The sequence below is a fragment of the Pelmatolapia mariae genome, linkage group LG4 (assembly GCF_036321145.2).
Source record: "Pelmatolapia mariae isolate MD_Pm_ZW linkage group LG4, Pm_UMD_F_2, whole genome shotgun sequence".
Lineage (NCBI taxonomy): Eukaryota > Metazoa > Chordata > Actinopteri > Cichliformes > Cichlidae > Pelmatolapia > Pelmatolapia mariae.
The window spans coordinates 31,441,108-31,458,975 of record NC_086230.1 but is presented as its reverse complement, the minus strand read 5'-3'; the positions used below and the strand labels follow the sequence as shown (position 1 = coordinate 31,458,975).

General features: G+C 40.4%; 1 protein-coding gene across 1 annotated transcript; it reads left to right on the top strand.

Moving 5' to 3' along the window:
- The first annotated feature begins 315 nt into the window (after positions 1-315).
- fam83fa (family with sequence similarity 83 member Fa) lies at positions 316-16,782 on the top strand. Its single transcript, XM_063470863.1, has 5 exons — positions 316-789; positions 8,780-8,947; positions 10,660-10,781; positions 15,244-16,034; positions 16,733-16,782. The coding sequence occupies exons 1-5, from the start codon at positions 316-318 to the stop codon at positions 16,780-16,782; spliced, it is 1,605 nt and encodes a 534-aa protein (XP_063326933.1).
- Positions 16,783-17,868: the final 1,086 nt, after the last annotated feature.

Below are 17,868 nucleotides of genomic sequence, written 5' to 3'. Positions count from 1 at the left end.
TGCTTAAGATCAAAGTAGTGTGTATATGGCCCATAATATAAAACAAGTTTGACATCTCTGGTTAACTACAATAACGTTCCTCTACTCTGAAGGATCCACCACTGACAAACTTCCGTTGTTGCCTTTTGAAAGTTGTACTCTGAAAGTTTACAGGCCGGATGTTCTTTAATAACGTGCCTGTTGGCTCCGCCCCCTTGCTACCTGTCAGCACAGGTATTGCGGTTCTTGGGAAGCAGCAACAGCAGCAGCGGAATCAGCAGCGGGATCAGCAGCGGTGGCGCACTGAGGGGGAAGTTATTTTTAAATCTTTGGGCCATGGCGGAGTCTCAGCTGGTGTGCATGGATGATGAGCACGTTAACGAGAAGGTCCCGGAGTCCAAGCCGGAGTTTTACTACAGTGAGGAGCAGCGTGCGGCCCTGGAGCAGCTGCTGAGGAATGGGGACGGAGCCTTCAAGATGCGCCTCCAGGAGGACAACACCAAAGACTTCCTATGCGCCCGGGAGGTCAAAGTTATCCGCAAAACCTTCCAGGAGTACGACACGGACAGCGACTCCGAGTCCGGGGAGCACGACAAGTCCAAGGGCTCCTCCAGCGCGGACTCCGGGGTCCACTCCACCTACTGGCCCCAGATGTCCGACACAGAGGTCCCGACTCTGGACATCGGTTGGCCCGGCAGCAGCGGCGTCTACAAGGGGGTGACCCGGGTGTCCGTGTACACCCACCCCCCCAAAGAGCAGGGACCGCACATCAAGGCGGTGGTGAGGAGGCTCATCCAGGAGTCACACAAGGTAACAGAAAAGAAGAGAAACCAAACCCTGCATATCCACCCTGTTTACAGCATCTAAACCAAACTCAAATTTACGCACAAGTGTTTTAAAGTTTTGCTTTAATTATTCACATTTTTCTATAATAACCCACCAAATTTGGGACACCCTGACTTATAGGAACTTCAGTCCTTTTATTTGTTAACCTGAAGCGATAAAAACAGTCAGGGCTGCAGGTGAGTGTTCACTTAGTCTGTGATGTAGTGCTTATGAAGCCAGAAAACAGTGAGAAGTATTCAGTTTTGTCCTGATTTAACTTCAAACCCACAGAGATTCAAATTCTACAGGCATGAAATAGTGAAACTTTAAATAAGAAGAAACCTCTGAGCTTTCCTGCCGAGCACTTTGCTTCTTACATGAAAATGAAATCCATGACTTGCCTCTAAAAGTGCTGATACAAAAATGTGACTGCATGCATCAAACAATAAAACAGGTGGAATAAAACACCTGCAGATTCAGATTTAGGAAAGTTTACGAGTCAGCTCCTGCACCTGAACCAGACAAAGGAAACTCATTTCTTATATGGTGGAGCAATTAAAGGAGAAAGTCCCTGACCTACTTCTAACAAAGAAGGAGAATAACACTGTAATACTAACAGCGATTGGCTGCAGACGCTCACCTGACCACGAAAGTGACAAAGAACCCCCCCCCAGACTGAGCCGGTTACAGTCAGTCCTCATGTTTCCTGTCTTGCTGAATTCATCACGTAAATGTCAGTTTGAGTTAAAGCTTCAGCTTTTTAGGATTTATTTTGAGTGCAAAGGACAGGTGGAGTGAACTGTGAACAGGGACGGCCTGTTAAAAACAAAATAATATCAGTAATATCAAAAGTTTTGATAATCGATCATTTTAGGGTTAAAAAATACTTTTAAATAATTTAAAATGTCCATATAAAAAACGGGGTTCGCTGCCTGAATTGTTCCAAGAATAATTTTTGGACTGAGTTTGTTTTCACCCCGCTGAGTCGTGTAGCACTTCCTCCCTCCAGATTCATCCTGTCACGCAGTAATTGGATGATTAATTGGATAATGAGAGTAAGTTTTCTCACTTTTAATATATAAGAGTTATGGAAAAACAAAGCAAAACAGGAGAATATTCACTATTAACAATAATAATCTTTAGTTTCAGGCCTGCTTGAATAAGGATTATTCAAAGATTTCTTCAATAATTCACTCTGTACCTTAGTTGTCCATACTGTCATGTATGCATATAACTCACACTGTGGCATATATATGTACACTTTGTACATGTACATACATTTTGCAGGTTTACATCTTGATAACTGCACCGTCTTAACTTAATGAGTCGCCACAGAGCAGAAGCTGCAGGCGGGTTTCAAGTTTTTCACATTTGTTGTAACTCAAAGAGCTTTTTGTCATTTTTCAGCTGTAAGTCAAAGTGAAAATAAAAGATACACATCTGACTTTTTACCTGGAATTTCCATCGTCATGGCGCAGCGCTCTACTCCGGTGCTCCAAGTTTCAGCTTGCAGCGTAAAAGGGAATGATTGACTCATTCAGGGTTTCTTTGGGAACGTCATAGTGGGAAAAGCTGCTGCTGTTTTCTTTTCAAACAGAAACTCAGTTGGGTTTATTTCTTCATATATTCCCTCTGATATTCTCTGATACTTCTCGTGGGATATCTGTACTTTTACATAAAGTAGTTGTACTTTTGCTGAGGTGTCTTGTGGCCTTCAAGTATAGGACTTAAATTGGTTTATTTCAGACAGAGGATGAGCTGAAGGGATGTACTGAGGTCTAGCATAAGATAAAAACGGATCATTTTGACCTGTGCTACTTAATTAGTGACCAGTAATAAAAATATCGAACTGGAAATGTTGTGTAGTATGTCACTTTTAAATACTTTTTAATAAAGTGAGAGGCTAATAAGAAGAAAAGGTTCTGGAGGCCCGAGTAAGTCCACTGCTGTGTTTGAGGTTATTTTAATGAGTGGTTCTCAGATTTTGGCTAAAGGTTGTTCTGTTGTCAATGTTGCCCTGAAAGAGACGTCGCTGTGTTTCTATCTCGTTGGGTCCCTGCAGACAGGGTGGTTATGACTAAAACATGATCACCTGATCGCCCATCGCTGTCTTTATGAAGAGAGCTACTGACATTAATGCACTCCTGAGGTGCTCCAAGGTTTTTCCTGGCTTTATCTGGTGTTTAGGTTCCTATTCCACATGTTGATGAGATTCTTTTGAGTTTTCTCCCGTGAGTTATCAGAAAACAGATCAAACAATCAGGGTACCAGGGGTTGATTTATGAAACTTTTCTGTTAAAAATGTAATTCATCCCATGATACTAATGCTAAAAGCTGATTATGGGAAACATAAAAAAGATAAATAAATAATAATTAAAGATAAAATAAATATTTTTGGAACATTTTGATGCAGTAGGTGTTTCTAAAATTGATTTAGTTGGAAGTTTTAACAGAGATTAAATGTTTTTTTCAGCCTTGAAAATCTCATTGATTGAAGTTATGAAGGTTCAAAAATGCTCAAATGGAAAAACTAATGAGAACTGTAAAAGTGGCAAAATTCCACCTACTTCTGTGTGCTGTCAGAGGCTGTAACACTGACAAATTCCATATTCTGAAGGCCACATTTTTTTTAATGGTTTCATTAAATTACTGAAGTTATGGAATCAGACGGAAACTTTTCTCAGATCTGTTTGATTTTAACCAGCACACTCACTGAGCGAGTGTATCCTCATGTTCTCTTTCTCAAAACGTAATGACCAGCAAACTGCACACGGCGTGTTTGAGGGACATCTGCAAGTTGTAGCGCTGCAGTAGCGTTGTTGTAACGCTTGTTCAGAGAATTTTCTAGTAAGGTTGAAGCAGGTGAGGGTTAACGAAGCCAGCATGGGTAAATAAAATGATAAACGCTAAATGAATGGGAGAGTCCTGTGCAAGTTTTAACAAGCTGAGCCATGAGCAACGCAGAAGGGGAAAGCTGAGCGGCTGAGTGGCAGCTTCGCATCACGACACGCACCCAGCAGAGCGATTAAAACCTCCCCCACGATCCTGCAGACCAGGTTAAGGTTGGCATTTAACAAGCCACTCTTTTTTTTTTTTAACTTTTCTCCTCGCCCACTTGGAGTTTTGCACGACTCCGTCTGATTGGCTCAAATCCCAGGTGCGAAAATCGTAGCTAACGAGGAGAATCGCTCACTTGCGATTGGTTTTGACAGGCAGCACCAGAGGCTGTATTTGCTGGGTGGAAAGACGAATAAAGATGTGCAGAACTCATCATATTTGAATAGTTAATAATCCACTTTATTATCCATCTACAGCAGTCTGCTCAGCGCCGTGTCAGCTTAATGAATCAGGCACAGGCTGGGATTGCTCCCCTTCAGGTAAAATAAATCATCCCCTCCTAAAAGCCTGACAGATACTTGAAAGAGTCCTTGTGGAGTTTAAGTGGTGCACGCACACACATGTTAATCCTGGAAGCATAACATTACTCTACAGGAGATCATTATCACAATCCAAGAGAAGAGCTGAGATGTACATATGAAAGAGCCGAGGTGACGGTTACCGGTCGAACTGCATGCAAGAGAAAAAGCAGAAAATGTCGCCTGAAAGGGAAAAAAAACAACGAGTTCTTCGATTCAGGTGATGTCATGCTTATTTTCATGCACAAGAAGAAGGTGCACTTCCATCAGGAGAAGTCATTTACACAAGGTGTTGTCCATTCACGTCACAGGGCTCAAGTGTTTGATCCAATTTGCGCCACAGTGGAAGGTTTTCCATTATATCACACATGATGATAGATACCAGAGAAAACAAGCTGAAGCCCAGCCATGAACAAAGACTGGCAGCAGCACTCGCTAACAAACACCCAAACCTCTCCAGGTGTTTCCAGCTCATTAAAAGTAACAATAAAAATATGACATTTATCTTTTCTCATGTCTAAAGTGTCACTTCAGCTACTAAATAAACTGTGTGTAAATTCTTTTTTTTAGACGTCTGTACATGATAAAAGATGAACATGGCTTTCAGGGCTGAAAAAACTGATACTAAATCGGATCAGAGTGACTGTGAGGTGTGTTTTTTAACTGTGGGCATTTGAAAAGATCTCGCTTAAATATAAATATGTCAGCTGTGGACATCACTTTACCCCAATTCTCCATTCAATTCAATTCAATTCAATTCAATTCAATTCAATTCAATTCAATTTCTTTTTTGTCCCACAAGGGGAAATTAGTTTAGCAGCAGGATAAAAATAAACAGAACAATAATATAAAATAATAACGACAATAATAGTGATAGAAAGTCCAAGGACGGTTATTTGCCCGGGACGCCTACTAGGAGTAACTGTTGGAGCTCTGAACTGAGTGGTTTCTGTTGTATTTCAGGCTTCTTACAGAACAAAATAACTGTTTGCATCAGAAGTTAGTGAGGGTGGTCTCTGCTTATGCAGCTACACCTGGAATAAAACCCTGGAAACTGTTCTAATGGTTGTTAAACCACTTCTCTATGGGGGGAACTGTTGTGTTTTTCCTTATTTCCTATAATATACACAGGTACTATGCTCCAGGTGGACCCTGTGAGCCAAGGGCTCTAAACACTGTTTCAGTTGTTCTTACTGATGATGGTTCTGTGTTACAGAGAAGTCCCACCCACCTGCTGTTCAAACCTTATGTTTATGAGCACCAGCCAATCAAGAGAAAGTTTGCTTAATGGAGGAGGGGCTAAACCGGAAACAGCTTATGTCAGGCAGAGGGGCAACTCGGGGTCTGCACCAAAGGCTTGTATAAGACAAATAAGAGTTATTTTGAACTGTGAGTCATGTAAATACTTCTCTGCTGCTGACAGGTGCCTTTAATTCATTTTTAAAGCCCTCATTGAAAGCACAATGCTATTGGCAAAAAATAATCCTTCTTTCTCTTGTGCTCGGCCTCGTTTCATCCTCTGTTGAAAATGAACTTCTACATACACTTATTTTATTACTTTAAAATAAGTGTATGTTTATCAGGTTTATCAGCCAGTGCTCGTGGAAGGTCAATGTAATAAAACAGTCTTGGCAGGTGGAATAACCGTTGGCCATACCAAGTGGGCGTGTATGAAAATAACGCTTCAATTTCCAGAAAACCTTGAAATAGTTCAGATTAAGCATTTTCTGGATAGATGTTTTTTCCAAAATAAAATGCATAGTAAGCAGTTTGGATGAGAATTTGATGACGGGAGCTTCACTGAGTCATGCCTGGTTTACTGTGTTATTCAAACTCGTGTCTTCCTGGAGAACTAGTTTCAGTTTGCTGGATGAGTCCCAAACAAACTGTAATAAGGAAATGGGGAAAAAAGAGTCACATGATCTTTTGAAACTGCTCTTAAGGGTACAAAAACCAGGAGAGGCTATAAAACATCTCAGTGCAAACAGCAGTCTTATTGGTCTAATAAATCCAGTACATAATTAAACTGTATGCTGTAAAGTGTTATAAATGCATCTGTTAGAGATGAAGCTGCTGATTTCTCGCTCAGATTAGCGGTGCTGTGAGTCGTAGCCGTTGCTGGCATTTGTCCAAACTGTCTTTGTTAAAACTTTTAATCACCTGGAAAAACAAGTTATGCAGAAGTGTGAACTGCTGCCGTGGTGGAAGGTTGCGTGTTTAAACTTCATATCACAAGACTAATGACAGGTTAGCGCCCTGGTGCCTTTGTTCGGACTGGCAGTGGGAGTGGTGGAAACATTCAGATGTTGTTTTAATGTTTAAATGGTGCATCCCGCAGCCGGATTTAAAAGTAAATACACAGGAATCGTGACTTTTCCCCAACAGGCTGGTCTGAGATGTTTTACAGGAAAAAAACAGAAGTGGTTTCAGCTTTTATTTCCTTACACTTACTGAATTACCTGTGCACTTGCCATTCACTTTATTAGATTGAAGAAGGTGCTGGAAACATTCCTCAGAGGTTTTGGTCCATGGTGAGAGCATGAGAGCATCATAGAGTTGGTCCAGATTTGTCTGCTGCACACCCATGATATGAATCTCCCGTTCCACCACGTGCCGAAGCTGCTCTACTCTGGTGACTGTGGAGGGCAGTGAATTCACTGCCCTCCACAGTTCAAGAAACCAGTCTGAGATGATTTGGTGCTTTGTGTCATATGAAGATGGGTACACTGTGGTCATAAAGGGATGGACACGGTCAGCAATAATACTCAGTGCTGAACGGTTACTAAGACAGTCAAGAAAATATCTCCCACACCATGACATCACCGTCAGCAGCCTAAATGCTGGTACAAGGCAGGATGGATAAGTGGTTTCATGTCATTAAAGCCAAATTGTGACCCTACCATCTGAATGCCACAGCATAAATGTAGTTTGTTGCCCAAGACACTTTAAATTTGTGTGATGAAGTGATCAATGAGGACATAAAGTTTGGACTTGATGTATCCGTGGATGCTTCCTCTGTAACTTCAGGGTTCAGAACTCCGAGTTAAATCTAAATCATAGGTATGCTGCAACCACACACTTGTGCTGTAACCTGACGTGCATCTTTCTAGAGAGGAAAATACTCGTTGCATCGTTGCAGTGAGTGCAGTCATTTCCTCCAACTCATTTCTGGTTACTCCTTCTTGTGCTGCTATTTTTCAAACTGACTGGAAGGGAACTGAGCAGCTCGGATAGAGAAACTCAACCACCAACGGGTATTTTAGCATCGCAGGCATAATGTGCACAAGTATAAATGCTGGCAATGGTTTCGGCCTGTTGCACAGCCTACATCCTAGACTCTGTGTAGATTTAAAGCCAAATATAAATGAGCTCGGTCATGCTGTGACCGCAATGATACTATTAAATCCAGAGGCTTAGCTGAGCTTATCTTCAATCATATTGAAAAATAAATGTGTCATATCACACATTCTAATATATCTGCTGATTGACTGATACATAAATGAAGAAACAATGAAAATGACTGATTTGTTTTGTCTGTTAAAGTTGGTAACAAGGTGTCTTCTATAAGGATCCCTCTAATTTATCTTTCTAAACATTCATTATTGCTGACTTTGCCTTTATGTGTGTGTCTGGTATGAAATTCTTTTGTCTGTTTAACAAACAAAAACGATGATGATTCCCAACAAAAGATGCCTTTGATGATTCTCTAAAAACTTACATTTCTGTTCCCATGACTAAAGGCACAAAAAGATTGGTTTTGGTTTTTTTACTTAGTCCCAACATTTTTCGGGTTTTATTTCATATATTTTCTGTTATTATGTCACCAAAATATGCACACGACTGCAGTGACATAACCGTGACGTCCGCTCTTTATTGATCTGTCAGTTATGAGTGGGTGTAAGTGTGTATAGATAGACTGCATTTTTACATGACTCATTTCACGAATTTAAATTTTTTAAATATCTTTAAAGTTCACACCAAGGCTACCAAATTTATTTCAGATGTGTGGGATGAAAAAGTAAAAGAGAAATAGTTTTGGTGATGGGGCTGGACCTGGAGTTGAACTGCCAACCTGACTGCTCACAACCATCTTTATAGCCTCTGTAGCCTGTAGCTCCATGCAAAATGTATTTAAGTTTAACAGTAAGCAAATGAACTGGTATAAATGAAAGTCAGGACCACCTTATGAACTGTTAAACAACTTTAAACTAACTTTGAAATAAAAATTTCAACCAGCATGCGGTGAGCACACATGGTGGGAACATTAGGGGATGCCCTCAGTCACATGCTATCTGCTTTAAATGGCACTAAAACTGCAACTTTGAGAGCCTCGATCCAATTAGTCTCAATATTTTGTGAATTATTTATTATATTTAAATAATATTCACATATTTGCATATTGTGTATGCTTGCTGTTAAAGTCTTCTTCTTTTGTTCAGCAATTGTTGTTTCCAAATTTTAAAAAAATATGACTGCTTAAAAAACTGAAAAAGAGCACAAGTGTTAATGGATATGCATGAGTAACGTGAGATGGCTCCTCTCCCCTCTGTTTCTCGCAGGTGGTGGCCATCGTCATGGACCTCCTCACGGACCTGCAGATTCTCCAGGACCTGCTGGATGCTTCGTCACGGCGCGGCGTGGCAGTTTACGTTGTGCTGGAGGCCAGGGGAGTGCCCCACTTTCTGGATATGTGCTCTCGGCTGCAGATTAACGCGATGCATCTGCGGGTGAGCAAACAGAGCGCTGCAGAGAGTGGAGGCTCTCTAACACAGTAAACAAAGAGGAAATGAACATGGAAAAACAGCTCAGTAGGTCACTGCTGAGTCCTGGAACAATGCCGATGACAGCTGGAATTATCCCAGATTAAAACTTATTCTGAATCATAGGTCAGGCTTTCTGGGAAATCGCTGACAAGTTAATTACCTCAAAGGTTTGATCTAGTTAAAACATGAACCAGGAAAACTTGGCAATACGTTTTAGATTAACTGCTCCTAAAAGATCAGAACCAACCACAAAAACCTTACATTTTCCCACTTAACCCTAAGGGTAGTTTTAGGTTTGATTTCTCATAACTGCCTTTGCAGCAGTGCATTGGAGGTTACAGGAATTTAGTTTGTGAAACCTGCTAATTTACTGCTCAGAAAAGTATCCAGCATTGAATGGATGGAGTAGTTTTTAATGGGACTTTTAAAGAATTGATACAGCTTAACGTAAACCATAAACAGTAGACGGTTAGCTAAAATTTTGAGTAAATGGTTGAAATAGTTTTTAAAAAGGGATAAAATTAACAAATTAAATAGTTAAGTCAGCAAAATAGTCAATGATTAAGGCTGAAACAAGCATTTTATATAAGTAACTGAAATAGATTGCAAAGATTTGCACGAACTGTTACACTAGTTAGCTAAAAGTAGCGGATGTAGCGGTTAGCTAAAATTTTGAGTAAATGGTTGAAATAGGTTAAAAATAGGATTAAAGTAACTGATTAAATTGTTCAGTCATAAAAAAGTCAAAGATTGAGGCTGAAAAAGTATTATCTAAGTAACTAAAACAGATCATTAAAGGTTTCGCAAGAACAGTTTAACTAGTTAGCTAAAAGTAGCAGACGTAGTGGTTAGGTAACTGATAAACAGCAGGAAATCAATAAATTGTGAGGAAATGGACTTGTTGGAGCACTTGTGGAAAATATGTGTGAAAATAAAAAGAAGTATTTTCCTTCCAGTGTAAAACAGGGCGGGTCAAATTAATAATTTTTCAGGAATTATTGGAAAATCGACTGCTGAGCAGACGCTAGCACAAGCTAACATGTAATTGCTGCTTCTTGTGTTGCAGAAGCTGAGAAGTGACATTAGGTGCTGATTTAGATTAAGCGCAAATAGTGAGTCATCTGTCATCCTATCTTCACCGTGTCATAATACCCAGTCTTATCTGTTGTATGCAGAGTTTTTCAGCTCTAGTCTGGTTTAACCGGAGTGGTGGAATGGCTGGCCATTGTGGTATCAGTTTATAAGGCTGTGAAAGACCCTTTCAGAGTGCCAGGCTCTGTTACTCTTACTAGTGACAAGGGAACATTCATAGATCCTGAGAACAGATCCAAGGACAGTAACTTGACACTCTCACCCCACGACAGGGTTGACAGCACAGGAGAGCCTCCTCCCAGTTTGTCTACTCAGCATTTACGTCCTTTTCTTTTCCTGCTTCCCTCTAAGTAAACAGAGGTGGCTGAAGTGTTTGGGTTTTAGCCTTTACTTATTAAGAAAGCTGACTTTATGTTTCTGGGTGTGCCTGCAGAAATTTGACTTGGCATCTCTGTAAATCAGCCAGTCATCCTTGAAAAAGCCACGGATGCCCGATAGCTGGGGTCCGTTTACTCAGGCTTACCTGTGTGACATTTTTGACACAGGTAAGCCGGTGTGTAATCCAACAGGTGTTTCTTTTACAGAATCTCCGTGTGCGGATGCTAAAAGGTGCAGGGCTGGCCCTGTCCTTTGGAAAACTGCCAGGCTCCCTGTGCTCCAAATACATGCTGGTGGATGGAGAGAAGGTCATGTTCGGGTCTTACAGGTAAATATCAAACCAGTGTTTCTTTTTGTGGTCAGGTGCATTCAAATGAAGCAGAAAAGGTTTATAAAGCAACCTGTTTCAATTTATTATTTTATGTAAGATTTTAAAGCACCCAGAAGAAGAAAAATGTAAATAAAAACAGAATACAATAAGTTGCAAGTCCCATAAACACATTTTATTCACAACACAACACAGAAAACTGAGAAATTTCATGAAAAATATGAACTTATTTTGAATTCAGTGGCAGCAAAATGTCTCAAAACGTCATGGAGCAACAAAAGGCTGGACAAGTGGTACTTAAAATGTAGCTGGAGGAATGTTTTGCAAGTATTTGTGTTAATTGGGAGCAGGTCAATAACATGATTGGGCCTAAAAACATCTTAGAGAAGAGAGCTTCTCTGAGGTAAAAATGGGCAGAGGTTCACTAATTTTCATTAAACTGCATCTGCAAATTGTGTAAAATTGAGAAAACCTATGTGTCATCATCTAGAGTACACAATATTCCAAAGATTCAGAGAATATGGAGAAATCTCTGTGTGCAAGTGACAAGGCTGAAAATCAGCACTGCATTAAAAGCAGGAACACTTTCAGAAATCACTGTCTGTGAACACAATTAACTGTGCCATCCACAAATGGAGGTTAAAGCTCCATCATGCAAAAACGCCCTGTTTGAACATGATCCAGAAATGTCGCTGTCTTCTCTGTCTTTATCTTCATATCTCATGCCTTTGTGCCTATTGAACTGGCAGCTTGCACATCTGGAAAATCTACCGGCACACCTACATTTGCTGCTGAAAGGTGCATATAGTCTACAGATCAACATATGCTCCCATCCAGACAATGACTTTTTCAGCTAAACTGCAGAGAGTTTCTATTAGAATAGCACAGAATAGATGCAGTATGTGAACTGACCAGCCAGCAGTCCAGGAGCACCATGAAACTAAAAATACGACAAAGAAGACAGAGGACTGTTGAACAGCTAGAGTCCTACATCAGACCAGAATGGGAGAACATTTCTCTTCTACAAGTCCAGCAGCTGCTCTCCTCAGTTGTTTACAGAGTGTTGTTAAAAGCAGAGAGGACGCTACACAGTGGGAAACACGGCCCTGTCCCAACTTTTTTGAGACATGTTGCTGCCATCAAATTCAATATGAGCCAAGATTTTTCTTTAAATGGTTTAAATATTTGATGCTTTCTGTGTTTTATTTTGAATAAAATGTGCCTATATGCTGTAAGGAATGGGATGAATTTAAATATTCACACTAACAGATAAATCATGTAATTAAGGTATGCTCTCGTTGGGAAATGGAAAATCCTTCAAAATAAAAGTCCAGCTTAGCGTGCCGAGTCCAGTTGTATCTTGTTTTTGGTCAAGACTTTGAACCGCTTGACCTCTCATATTCTACTCCGTGTTACGGTGACATGTTCAGAGTCACATTTGAGACTCATTTGGACAATTTCACTTTTACACATAATACAATGTCCCTCTGACACAGTTTCACTCCAAAGCAGATTAACTGATCCTGACATGGTTATTAAATAACCATTATTTGTGCTTCATTTGATTGACTTTTTGTATCTTTTGTATAAACCCAATATAATGAGAGCAGCTTGTTTGTGACTGTTAGGTGTGAGACATTTTCTCTAAAAGCAGCCGGCGCACACAAAAGGAACTCCATTAAACCTCCAAATAACTCCTTACACACTCTGAAGCTTATTAATCTTGTAAAATGACCGAAGTGCTTTTTAAACACACTCTCTTCTTATCTGCTGTTGGTTCAGTGTGGGAAAAGATAAATGTACTGTTGTAGATCCGCTTTTTGGTAATTGTCGTTGGTGACCGAGCCGGACGTTTATGACCTGGGAGATTATTATAAGGGAATCGTACCGCTTTCTCCTGAGTGCTTATTTAAAATGATTAAGTAGTTTCAGAGAAACCATTAAAACAATAAAAAAAACTTACACTAGGTGAAAGTATGACATTTAAATGAAATCCTACACCAGGCAGTGATGCGGGTGAATTAATTATCCAGCTCTTAAAGATTTCTGCAGTTGATTAAGTCACTTTTGTTTTATTTTTTTAGTTGCACTATCCACAAATTAAAGGCATTTAGCCTCTGTCTGTACTCAATGTGCCTCTCTTATCTTCCTCACTCATTTTTAATTGTATTAATACATTGCTTTGTTTTATTCTGTTCCTTTCTATTCTGCAACCTTTTTCCAGTATTGCAAATGATACCGCTGCCAGATCCACACAAAAAAAGGGCTTTCTCTCCTTATCCTTCACATTAAAAGCCCTTGGCATATACAGTGCATGACTGCTGTAGTAAGCTGAAACATTTTACAGCACATTCTGGGATCAAAATAAAACCTTATTTATTAGTTTAATAGTTCAATTAAGTTTTTTTCATACAGTGTCAAATCACAACAACAGTAAACCAAGTAAATGAATGATTAAAGATTTGAAACAAACAAATAAATAGATAAATGTTATCGCTGCTGAGGATAAAAAGAATTCTGCAGAGGTGAACATATGTAAACCAGAAGGGGGGGAGATCATATAACAACCAGTGCACGTCTAAATACATGTTGCAGTTAATGGCATAAAAAACATCGAGCTTACGTTTCCGTATAGCAGTCATATCAGTATGAACATTGAATATAAATGTCAGGTATCAATATAAACAGTAATTTTAATGCAAATCTACAAAGAAAAAGATTCCTTTTAACCTGCAGCAATGACAGGAAGTACACGCGTTTTTGCATGTGTTGAATAAATCAGGTGTCTGGTGCAGATTGGGCTATGACAAAAGCTAACATTTATCTTTTTAAAAATCTAAATCCAGGACATTAAATCGAATATTAGTGATGGCCACACTGGGAAATGGAGATCACATTAAGAGCCAGACACATGCAGTGCACTGATATGCTTTAAATTAACTGAAACATAAAAATCTAATGTTGTTGCACATCCCAGAAAGACTTCTTAGATACAGTTTAGTCTACATAAAGGCAAAATAATGTCATTTGTTCAGTTTTAGATGTTGTGTTGCCATAACTACATACATGCTGATAAAACAGCTGCAACCATTAGTGTGAAGTTCAGAATTACAAAAGAGCTCGATTTCACCTCTGAGCTCCGAGTTTGACAGGATCCACACAGCTGTATTCTCGTTGTTAAATCGCTGTTCTGAAAGCTGCAAACACACAAAATGAGTCTGAATGCACGTCATCTGACCACAAAGGTGATGAGGCGAATCTTCCTTCACTGACTAAAGTCACAACTGGAGGGACCGATTTGTGGCAGGTGAAATGAGCACAGTCATGTCCTGACTCATGCGTGATGCCTCATTATGACTGCAAGTTTAAATAGAAAAGTTACAGGGTGCAGCTATGTGGTCAACACCGAGGGCTCAAAAGTGATTCTACAGAGGCAGCCGTATTGAGTCTACATTTTTATACATCTTTGACTTTCTTACTCAGGTCTAAGCAGCCATAACTGTAGTGACGTTGTGAAATTAGATGCACTGATTGGAGACGGTTCCCTGATTAATTTTCACCAAATTTAATGCATGCATCTCAAACAATGTAGCGCCACCAAAGGGTCAAAGTTGGTGCTGTGTTCATGGAGGAACCATGTGCAAGCTTTGCCTCAACGAGTTCCCATCGATCGTCTTATAACCTGACTTTATGCTGCCACTATCCACCAGTTTTGTAGTCTCACAAAATTTGGCACCAATGGTAAGATCTAAAGTGTTTGTTGGATAACTGCATCCATAGCTTGAGGCATCACTTTACAGCTCCATGAGATGCCTTGTTGTGGAGATCTGGCCCTGTTGCTATAAAAAAAAAAAAAAAGTAACTTAATTTGCATGAAATTTGTTCAGTGGTCCCATTTGGTGATGCTGATGTTAGCCTTAAAAAAGTAATCAGTGAAAAGAAGCGTGAAAACTTACGGCCGACATATGGAAACACCCCTGACATAACAGCCATATTGGATTTCATCACATGGTCACAAATTTCTTCCAGTCTTAACCAAAATTCACACAGTTTACATTTTTACCTCTGAAAGACCCGAAAATGGTGATGTAGCTGTTACAAAGGAAGCAAGGACATGGGATAGGTCATACTGAAGCACTGTGAGGCAACTGTTGTTGTGATTTGGCGCTATTTAAATAAAATTGAATTGAAGTGAATCTCAGCAGCTTGTGATGAATGGTTACTGAACCTGCTGACTAGACTTGGAAGCACTTCTTGTTGCCCTAAAAAGCCCAGTTTGACCTCTGAGGTTGTTGGATTTAGCCAAAACCTGCTAAATAGGAGAGTGTGTGTATATGTATATATTCTTTAAATGGCCTTAAATAATAAAATACAAGCAGTTGTGTCTCCCAGTGTTTCATCTCATATTTCTTGTCCACTTTAAATCACCGCTTTGGTTTACGCTCCTGTTTTTTTCCTGCAGCTTTACTTGGAGTTCGTCCCGGCTGGACAGGAACACGATCACGGTGATGTCGGGACACACTGTGGACTTCTTTGACAACGACTTCCGAGAGCTGTACGCAGTGTCTGAGCAGGTGGACCTCTACAGAGAGTTCAACATCACTAAACCGCCTCTTCCTACACCAGTCATGAAGCCAAAGATGCAGCACATCCGGCCTCTGCCCGTAACTACGTCTCGCTTTCAGGTATCGGTTGGGGACTCCAGGCAGATTGACCTGAAAGTTCCTGCGCATAAGTACCACAATCCCAAGTACTCGCTGGTTTTCGGGAACAGTTTGGGTCTGACGGGTTCGCTACAGGACTTGTCGACTCAGAGGGACTTGCTGGTAGGTGGGTTGAACCAGAGGAACGGTCTGCAGAACGGCTTTCTCAATGCAAACAAGGAAAAGTTGGACCGAGCCTCCCCACAGAGTCCGGGTTCACCTACAGAGGAGGATGGAAAAGGAGGTCAGAAGAAGAACCAGGCAGACGGACCCAAAAAGCGCAGCTCCTTCAGGCATTTCTTGAAAGGCAGAGGAGCCAATCACAGTACAGACACTATCGAGGAAGGCGTGGTCACTCCTCAGAGCCCCTCCCCCACTATCACAGCAGACTGTAAAGTCTCAGTGGCCAACGGGGTTGCAGGAAATGAATCCGACGACTCGTTTCAGTTCATTGAGAAACCAGGACCACTGAAAACCAAAATCAAGAAGCCGTCGAAGTTCATTCAGAGGAGCGTGTCTATGCAGACCATCAGCACGGGAGACGAAGACGGTGCGTCATCACAGATCTTTTATTTTATAATTCAGTGGTCCGAGTGAGCAACAAGGCAAATATTTACTGAGTGCTTTGTCTATAAAATGCCAGAAAATGGTTGAAAAGTAGAGTTACAAACTAACATGTAAACTTTTTGAAAGTCCAGGATTTTCTGTCTGATACACTCAAATTAAAAGAAATTTCTCCAGCTCTTGAAAATATTTGGCGATAAAGCCTCTATCATCAAATCAACTCATTTCTGGATCAGGTTAAATGCCAAGTAGCTGAAATGATGCGCTTTAGTTTCAAATTAAATTTCCGGTGGTGTTAAATATTTAGATTTTGAATCTAGATCTAGATGCACATGACACTAGAACATCGTAAAAGTTTTTACCCTTTTAATTTAAAACCTGACTTTCTTTTGTTTGTTTGAAACATTTGGGAAAATATCTTTTGCCGAGTGTTTGCAAAGCACTTTATCTTACTAGGAGATTCAAAATTGCAGTGTCAGAAGAAGAGAACATTTGAACCTTTCTGAATCCTTAGCATTTTTAAGCTTTTTAAAGACATTTCAGGGACCTGCAGGAGCCCCGTGATGTCTGTCGATAATATTTGTGTTTTTCGTTTCGTCATGGTCAAGAATCAGTTATTGTGTGACTGCAGTTTGTGATTGTGAATTAAATTGAAGGATTTTTTTCCCTTTTATTTACCAACAGGGTTCAAAAGTCGCCGCCGGCATCAGAAGAAGAACTGCATCCAATCATGAGAAAAAACACGAGGATATTCTGACACTTGAGGGTCTGGTTGTTAAACCTGCTGCAGCGGGTGAGTCTCTGTCGCCTTACTGCAACCAGCCGACGTTTCTTAATGAAAAATGAGTGCAGTTTGTCCCTCTGGACACGTATGCTGCTTCAGGCTGAGCTGAAGGTCGACACTAGAGACACGCTGCAGCTGAACTCCCTCGAGACGTTTTCGGCCAAAGTGCTCATGGGAGATTTTATTGCCACTATTAAATGTATTTTCTACACTTTTTTGGTATTAAGTTATTTTACAACTAAAGTGTTTTCATGTTTTACACTCGTGAACCTAAAGACTGAGAGAGCAGCCGATGACTGATCCAGGTGACATGGATGGATTACATAACACCTCTTAGGTATTCTGGTCTCCATGGGGACAGGAAAAGTGATCAGATGTGGTGTTGTACCTGAGTGTAACCTTACTGAGGACCCTTGGCAACAGTGTTTATGGGAGTGTGTTGTACAGACTGTGAATAATGTATGAGGACCTGTGCGTCTGCACTTTGGGATTTTGTTTTGATACGCAGGTGAAACAGGCTGGAGAATAAAATGTGAATCCTTGAGAACCACTTGAGACACAAATGATCTGAACTGTTGCAGAAATGGAATAAAAACAAAAGGGGAAAAAAAGTGTTTGTGTGATTTGGTGTCAGTTAAAGAGCAGCATGCAGACAGATAGCCTGTTATTTTCAGAAATGTAAACCAGGGGAGATCACTTTTTGAGCCCTGAGATTTGATGAAGATCAACAGCGAATATTCAAAGCTCTGCCTGACTGCACAGCAGGAGGTGGGGGTCAGATCTTATGCTGCTTACAAAGTTAGAAGGAACACGATGTCTCCTGGTGAACTATAGCTGAGTGCTGCTTCGTGGTGAGGGGTACAGATGGGGAGGGGTGCCTCTTTCTGACCTAAAGCAAGTTCCTATAGATTTTCAGTTTGGTGCCTATTTAAAAAAAAAAAAGTCAATAACTCTCAGCCAATAACTGAGGCTTAGACTATGAAGCAGGTTCAACATAAAAAGTCAGGCCTTCTTTGCATTTAATTGCCCAACTTAA

What these genes read in the sequence shown, in the direction of transcription:
- fam83fa (XM_063470863.1), top strand. Translation starts at nt 316, where the DNA reads ATGGCGGAGTCTCAGCTGGTGTGCATGGATGATGAGCACGTTAACGAG. An exon ending in TCATCCAGGAGTCACACAAG is followed by an intron (nt 790 to 8,779) that starts GTAACAGAAAAG and finishes TGTTTCTCGCAG; the next exon opens with GTGGTGGCCATCGTCATGGA. An exon ending in GTCATGTTCGGGTCTTACAG is followed by an intron (nt 10,782 to 15,243) that starts GTAAATATCAAA and finishes TTTTTCCTGCAG; the next exon opens with CTTTACTTGGAGTTCGTCCC.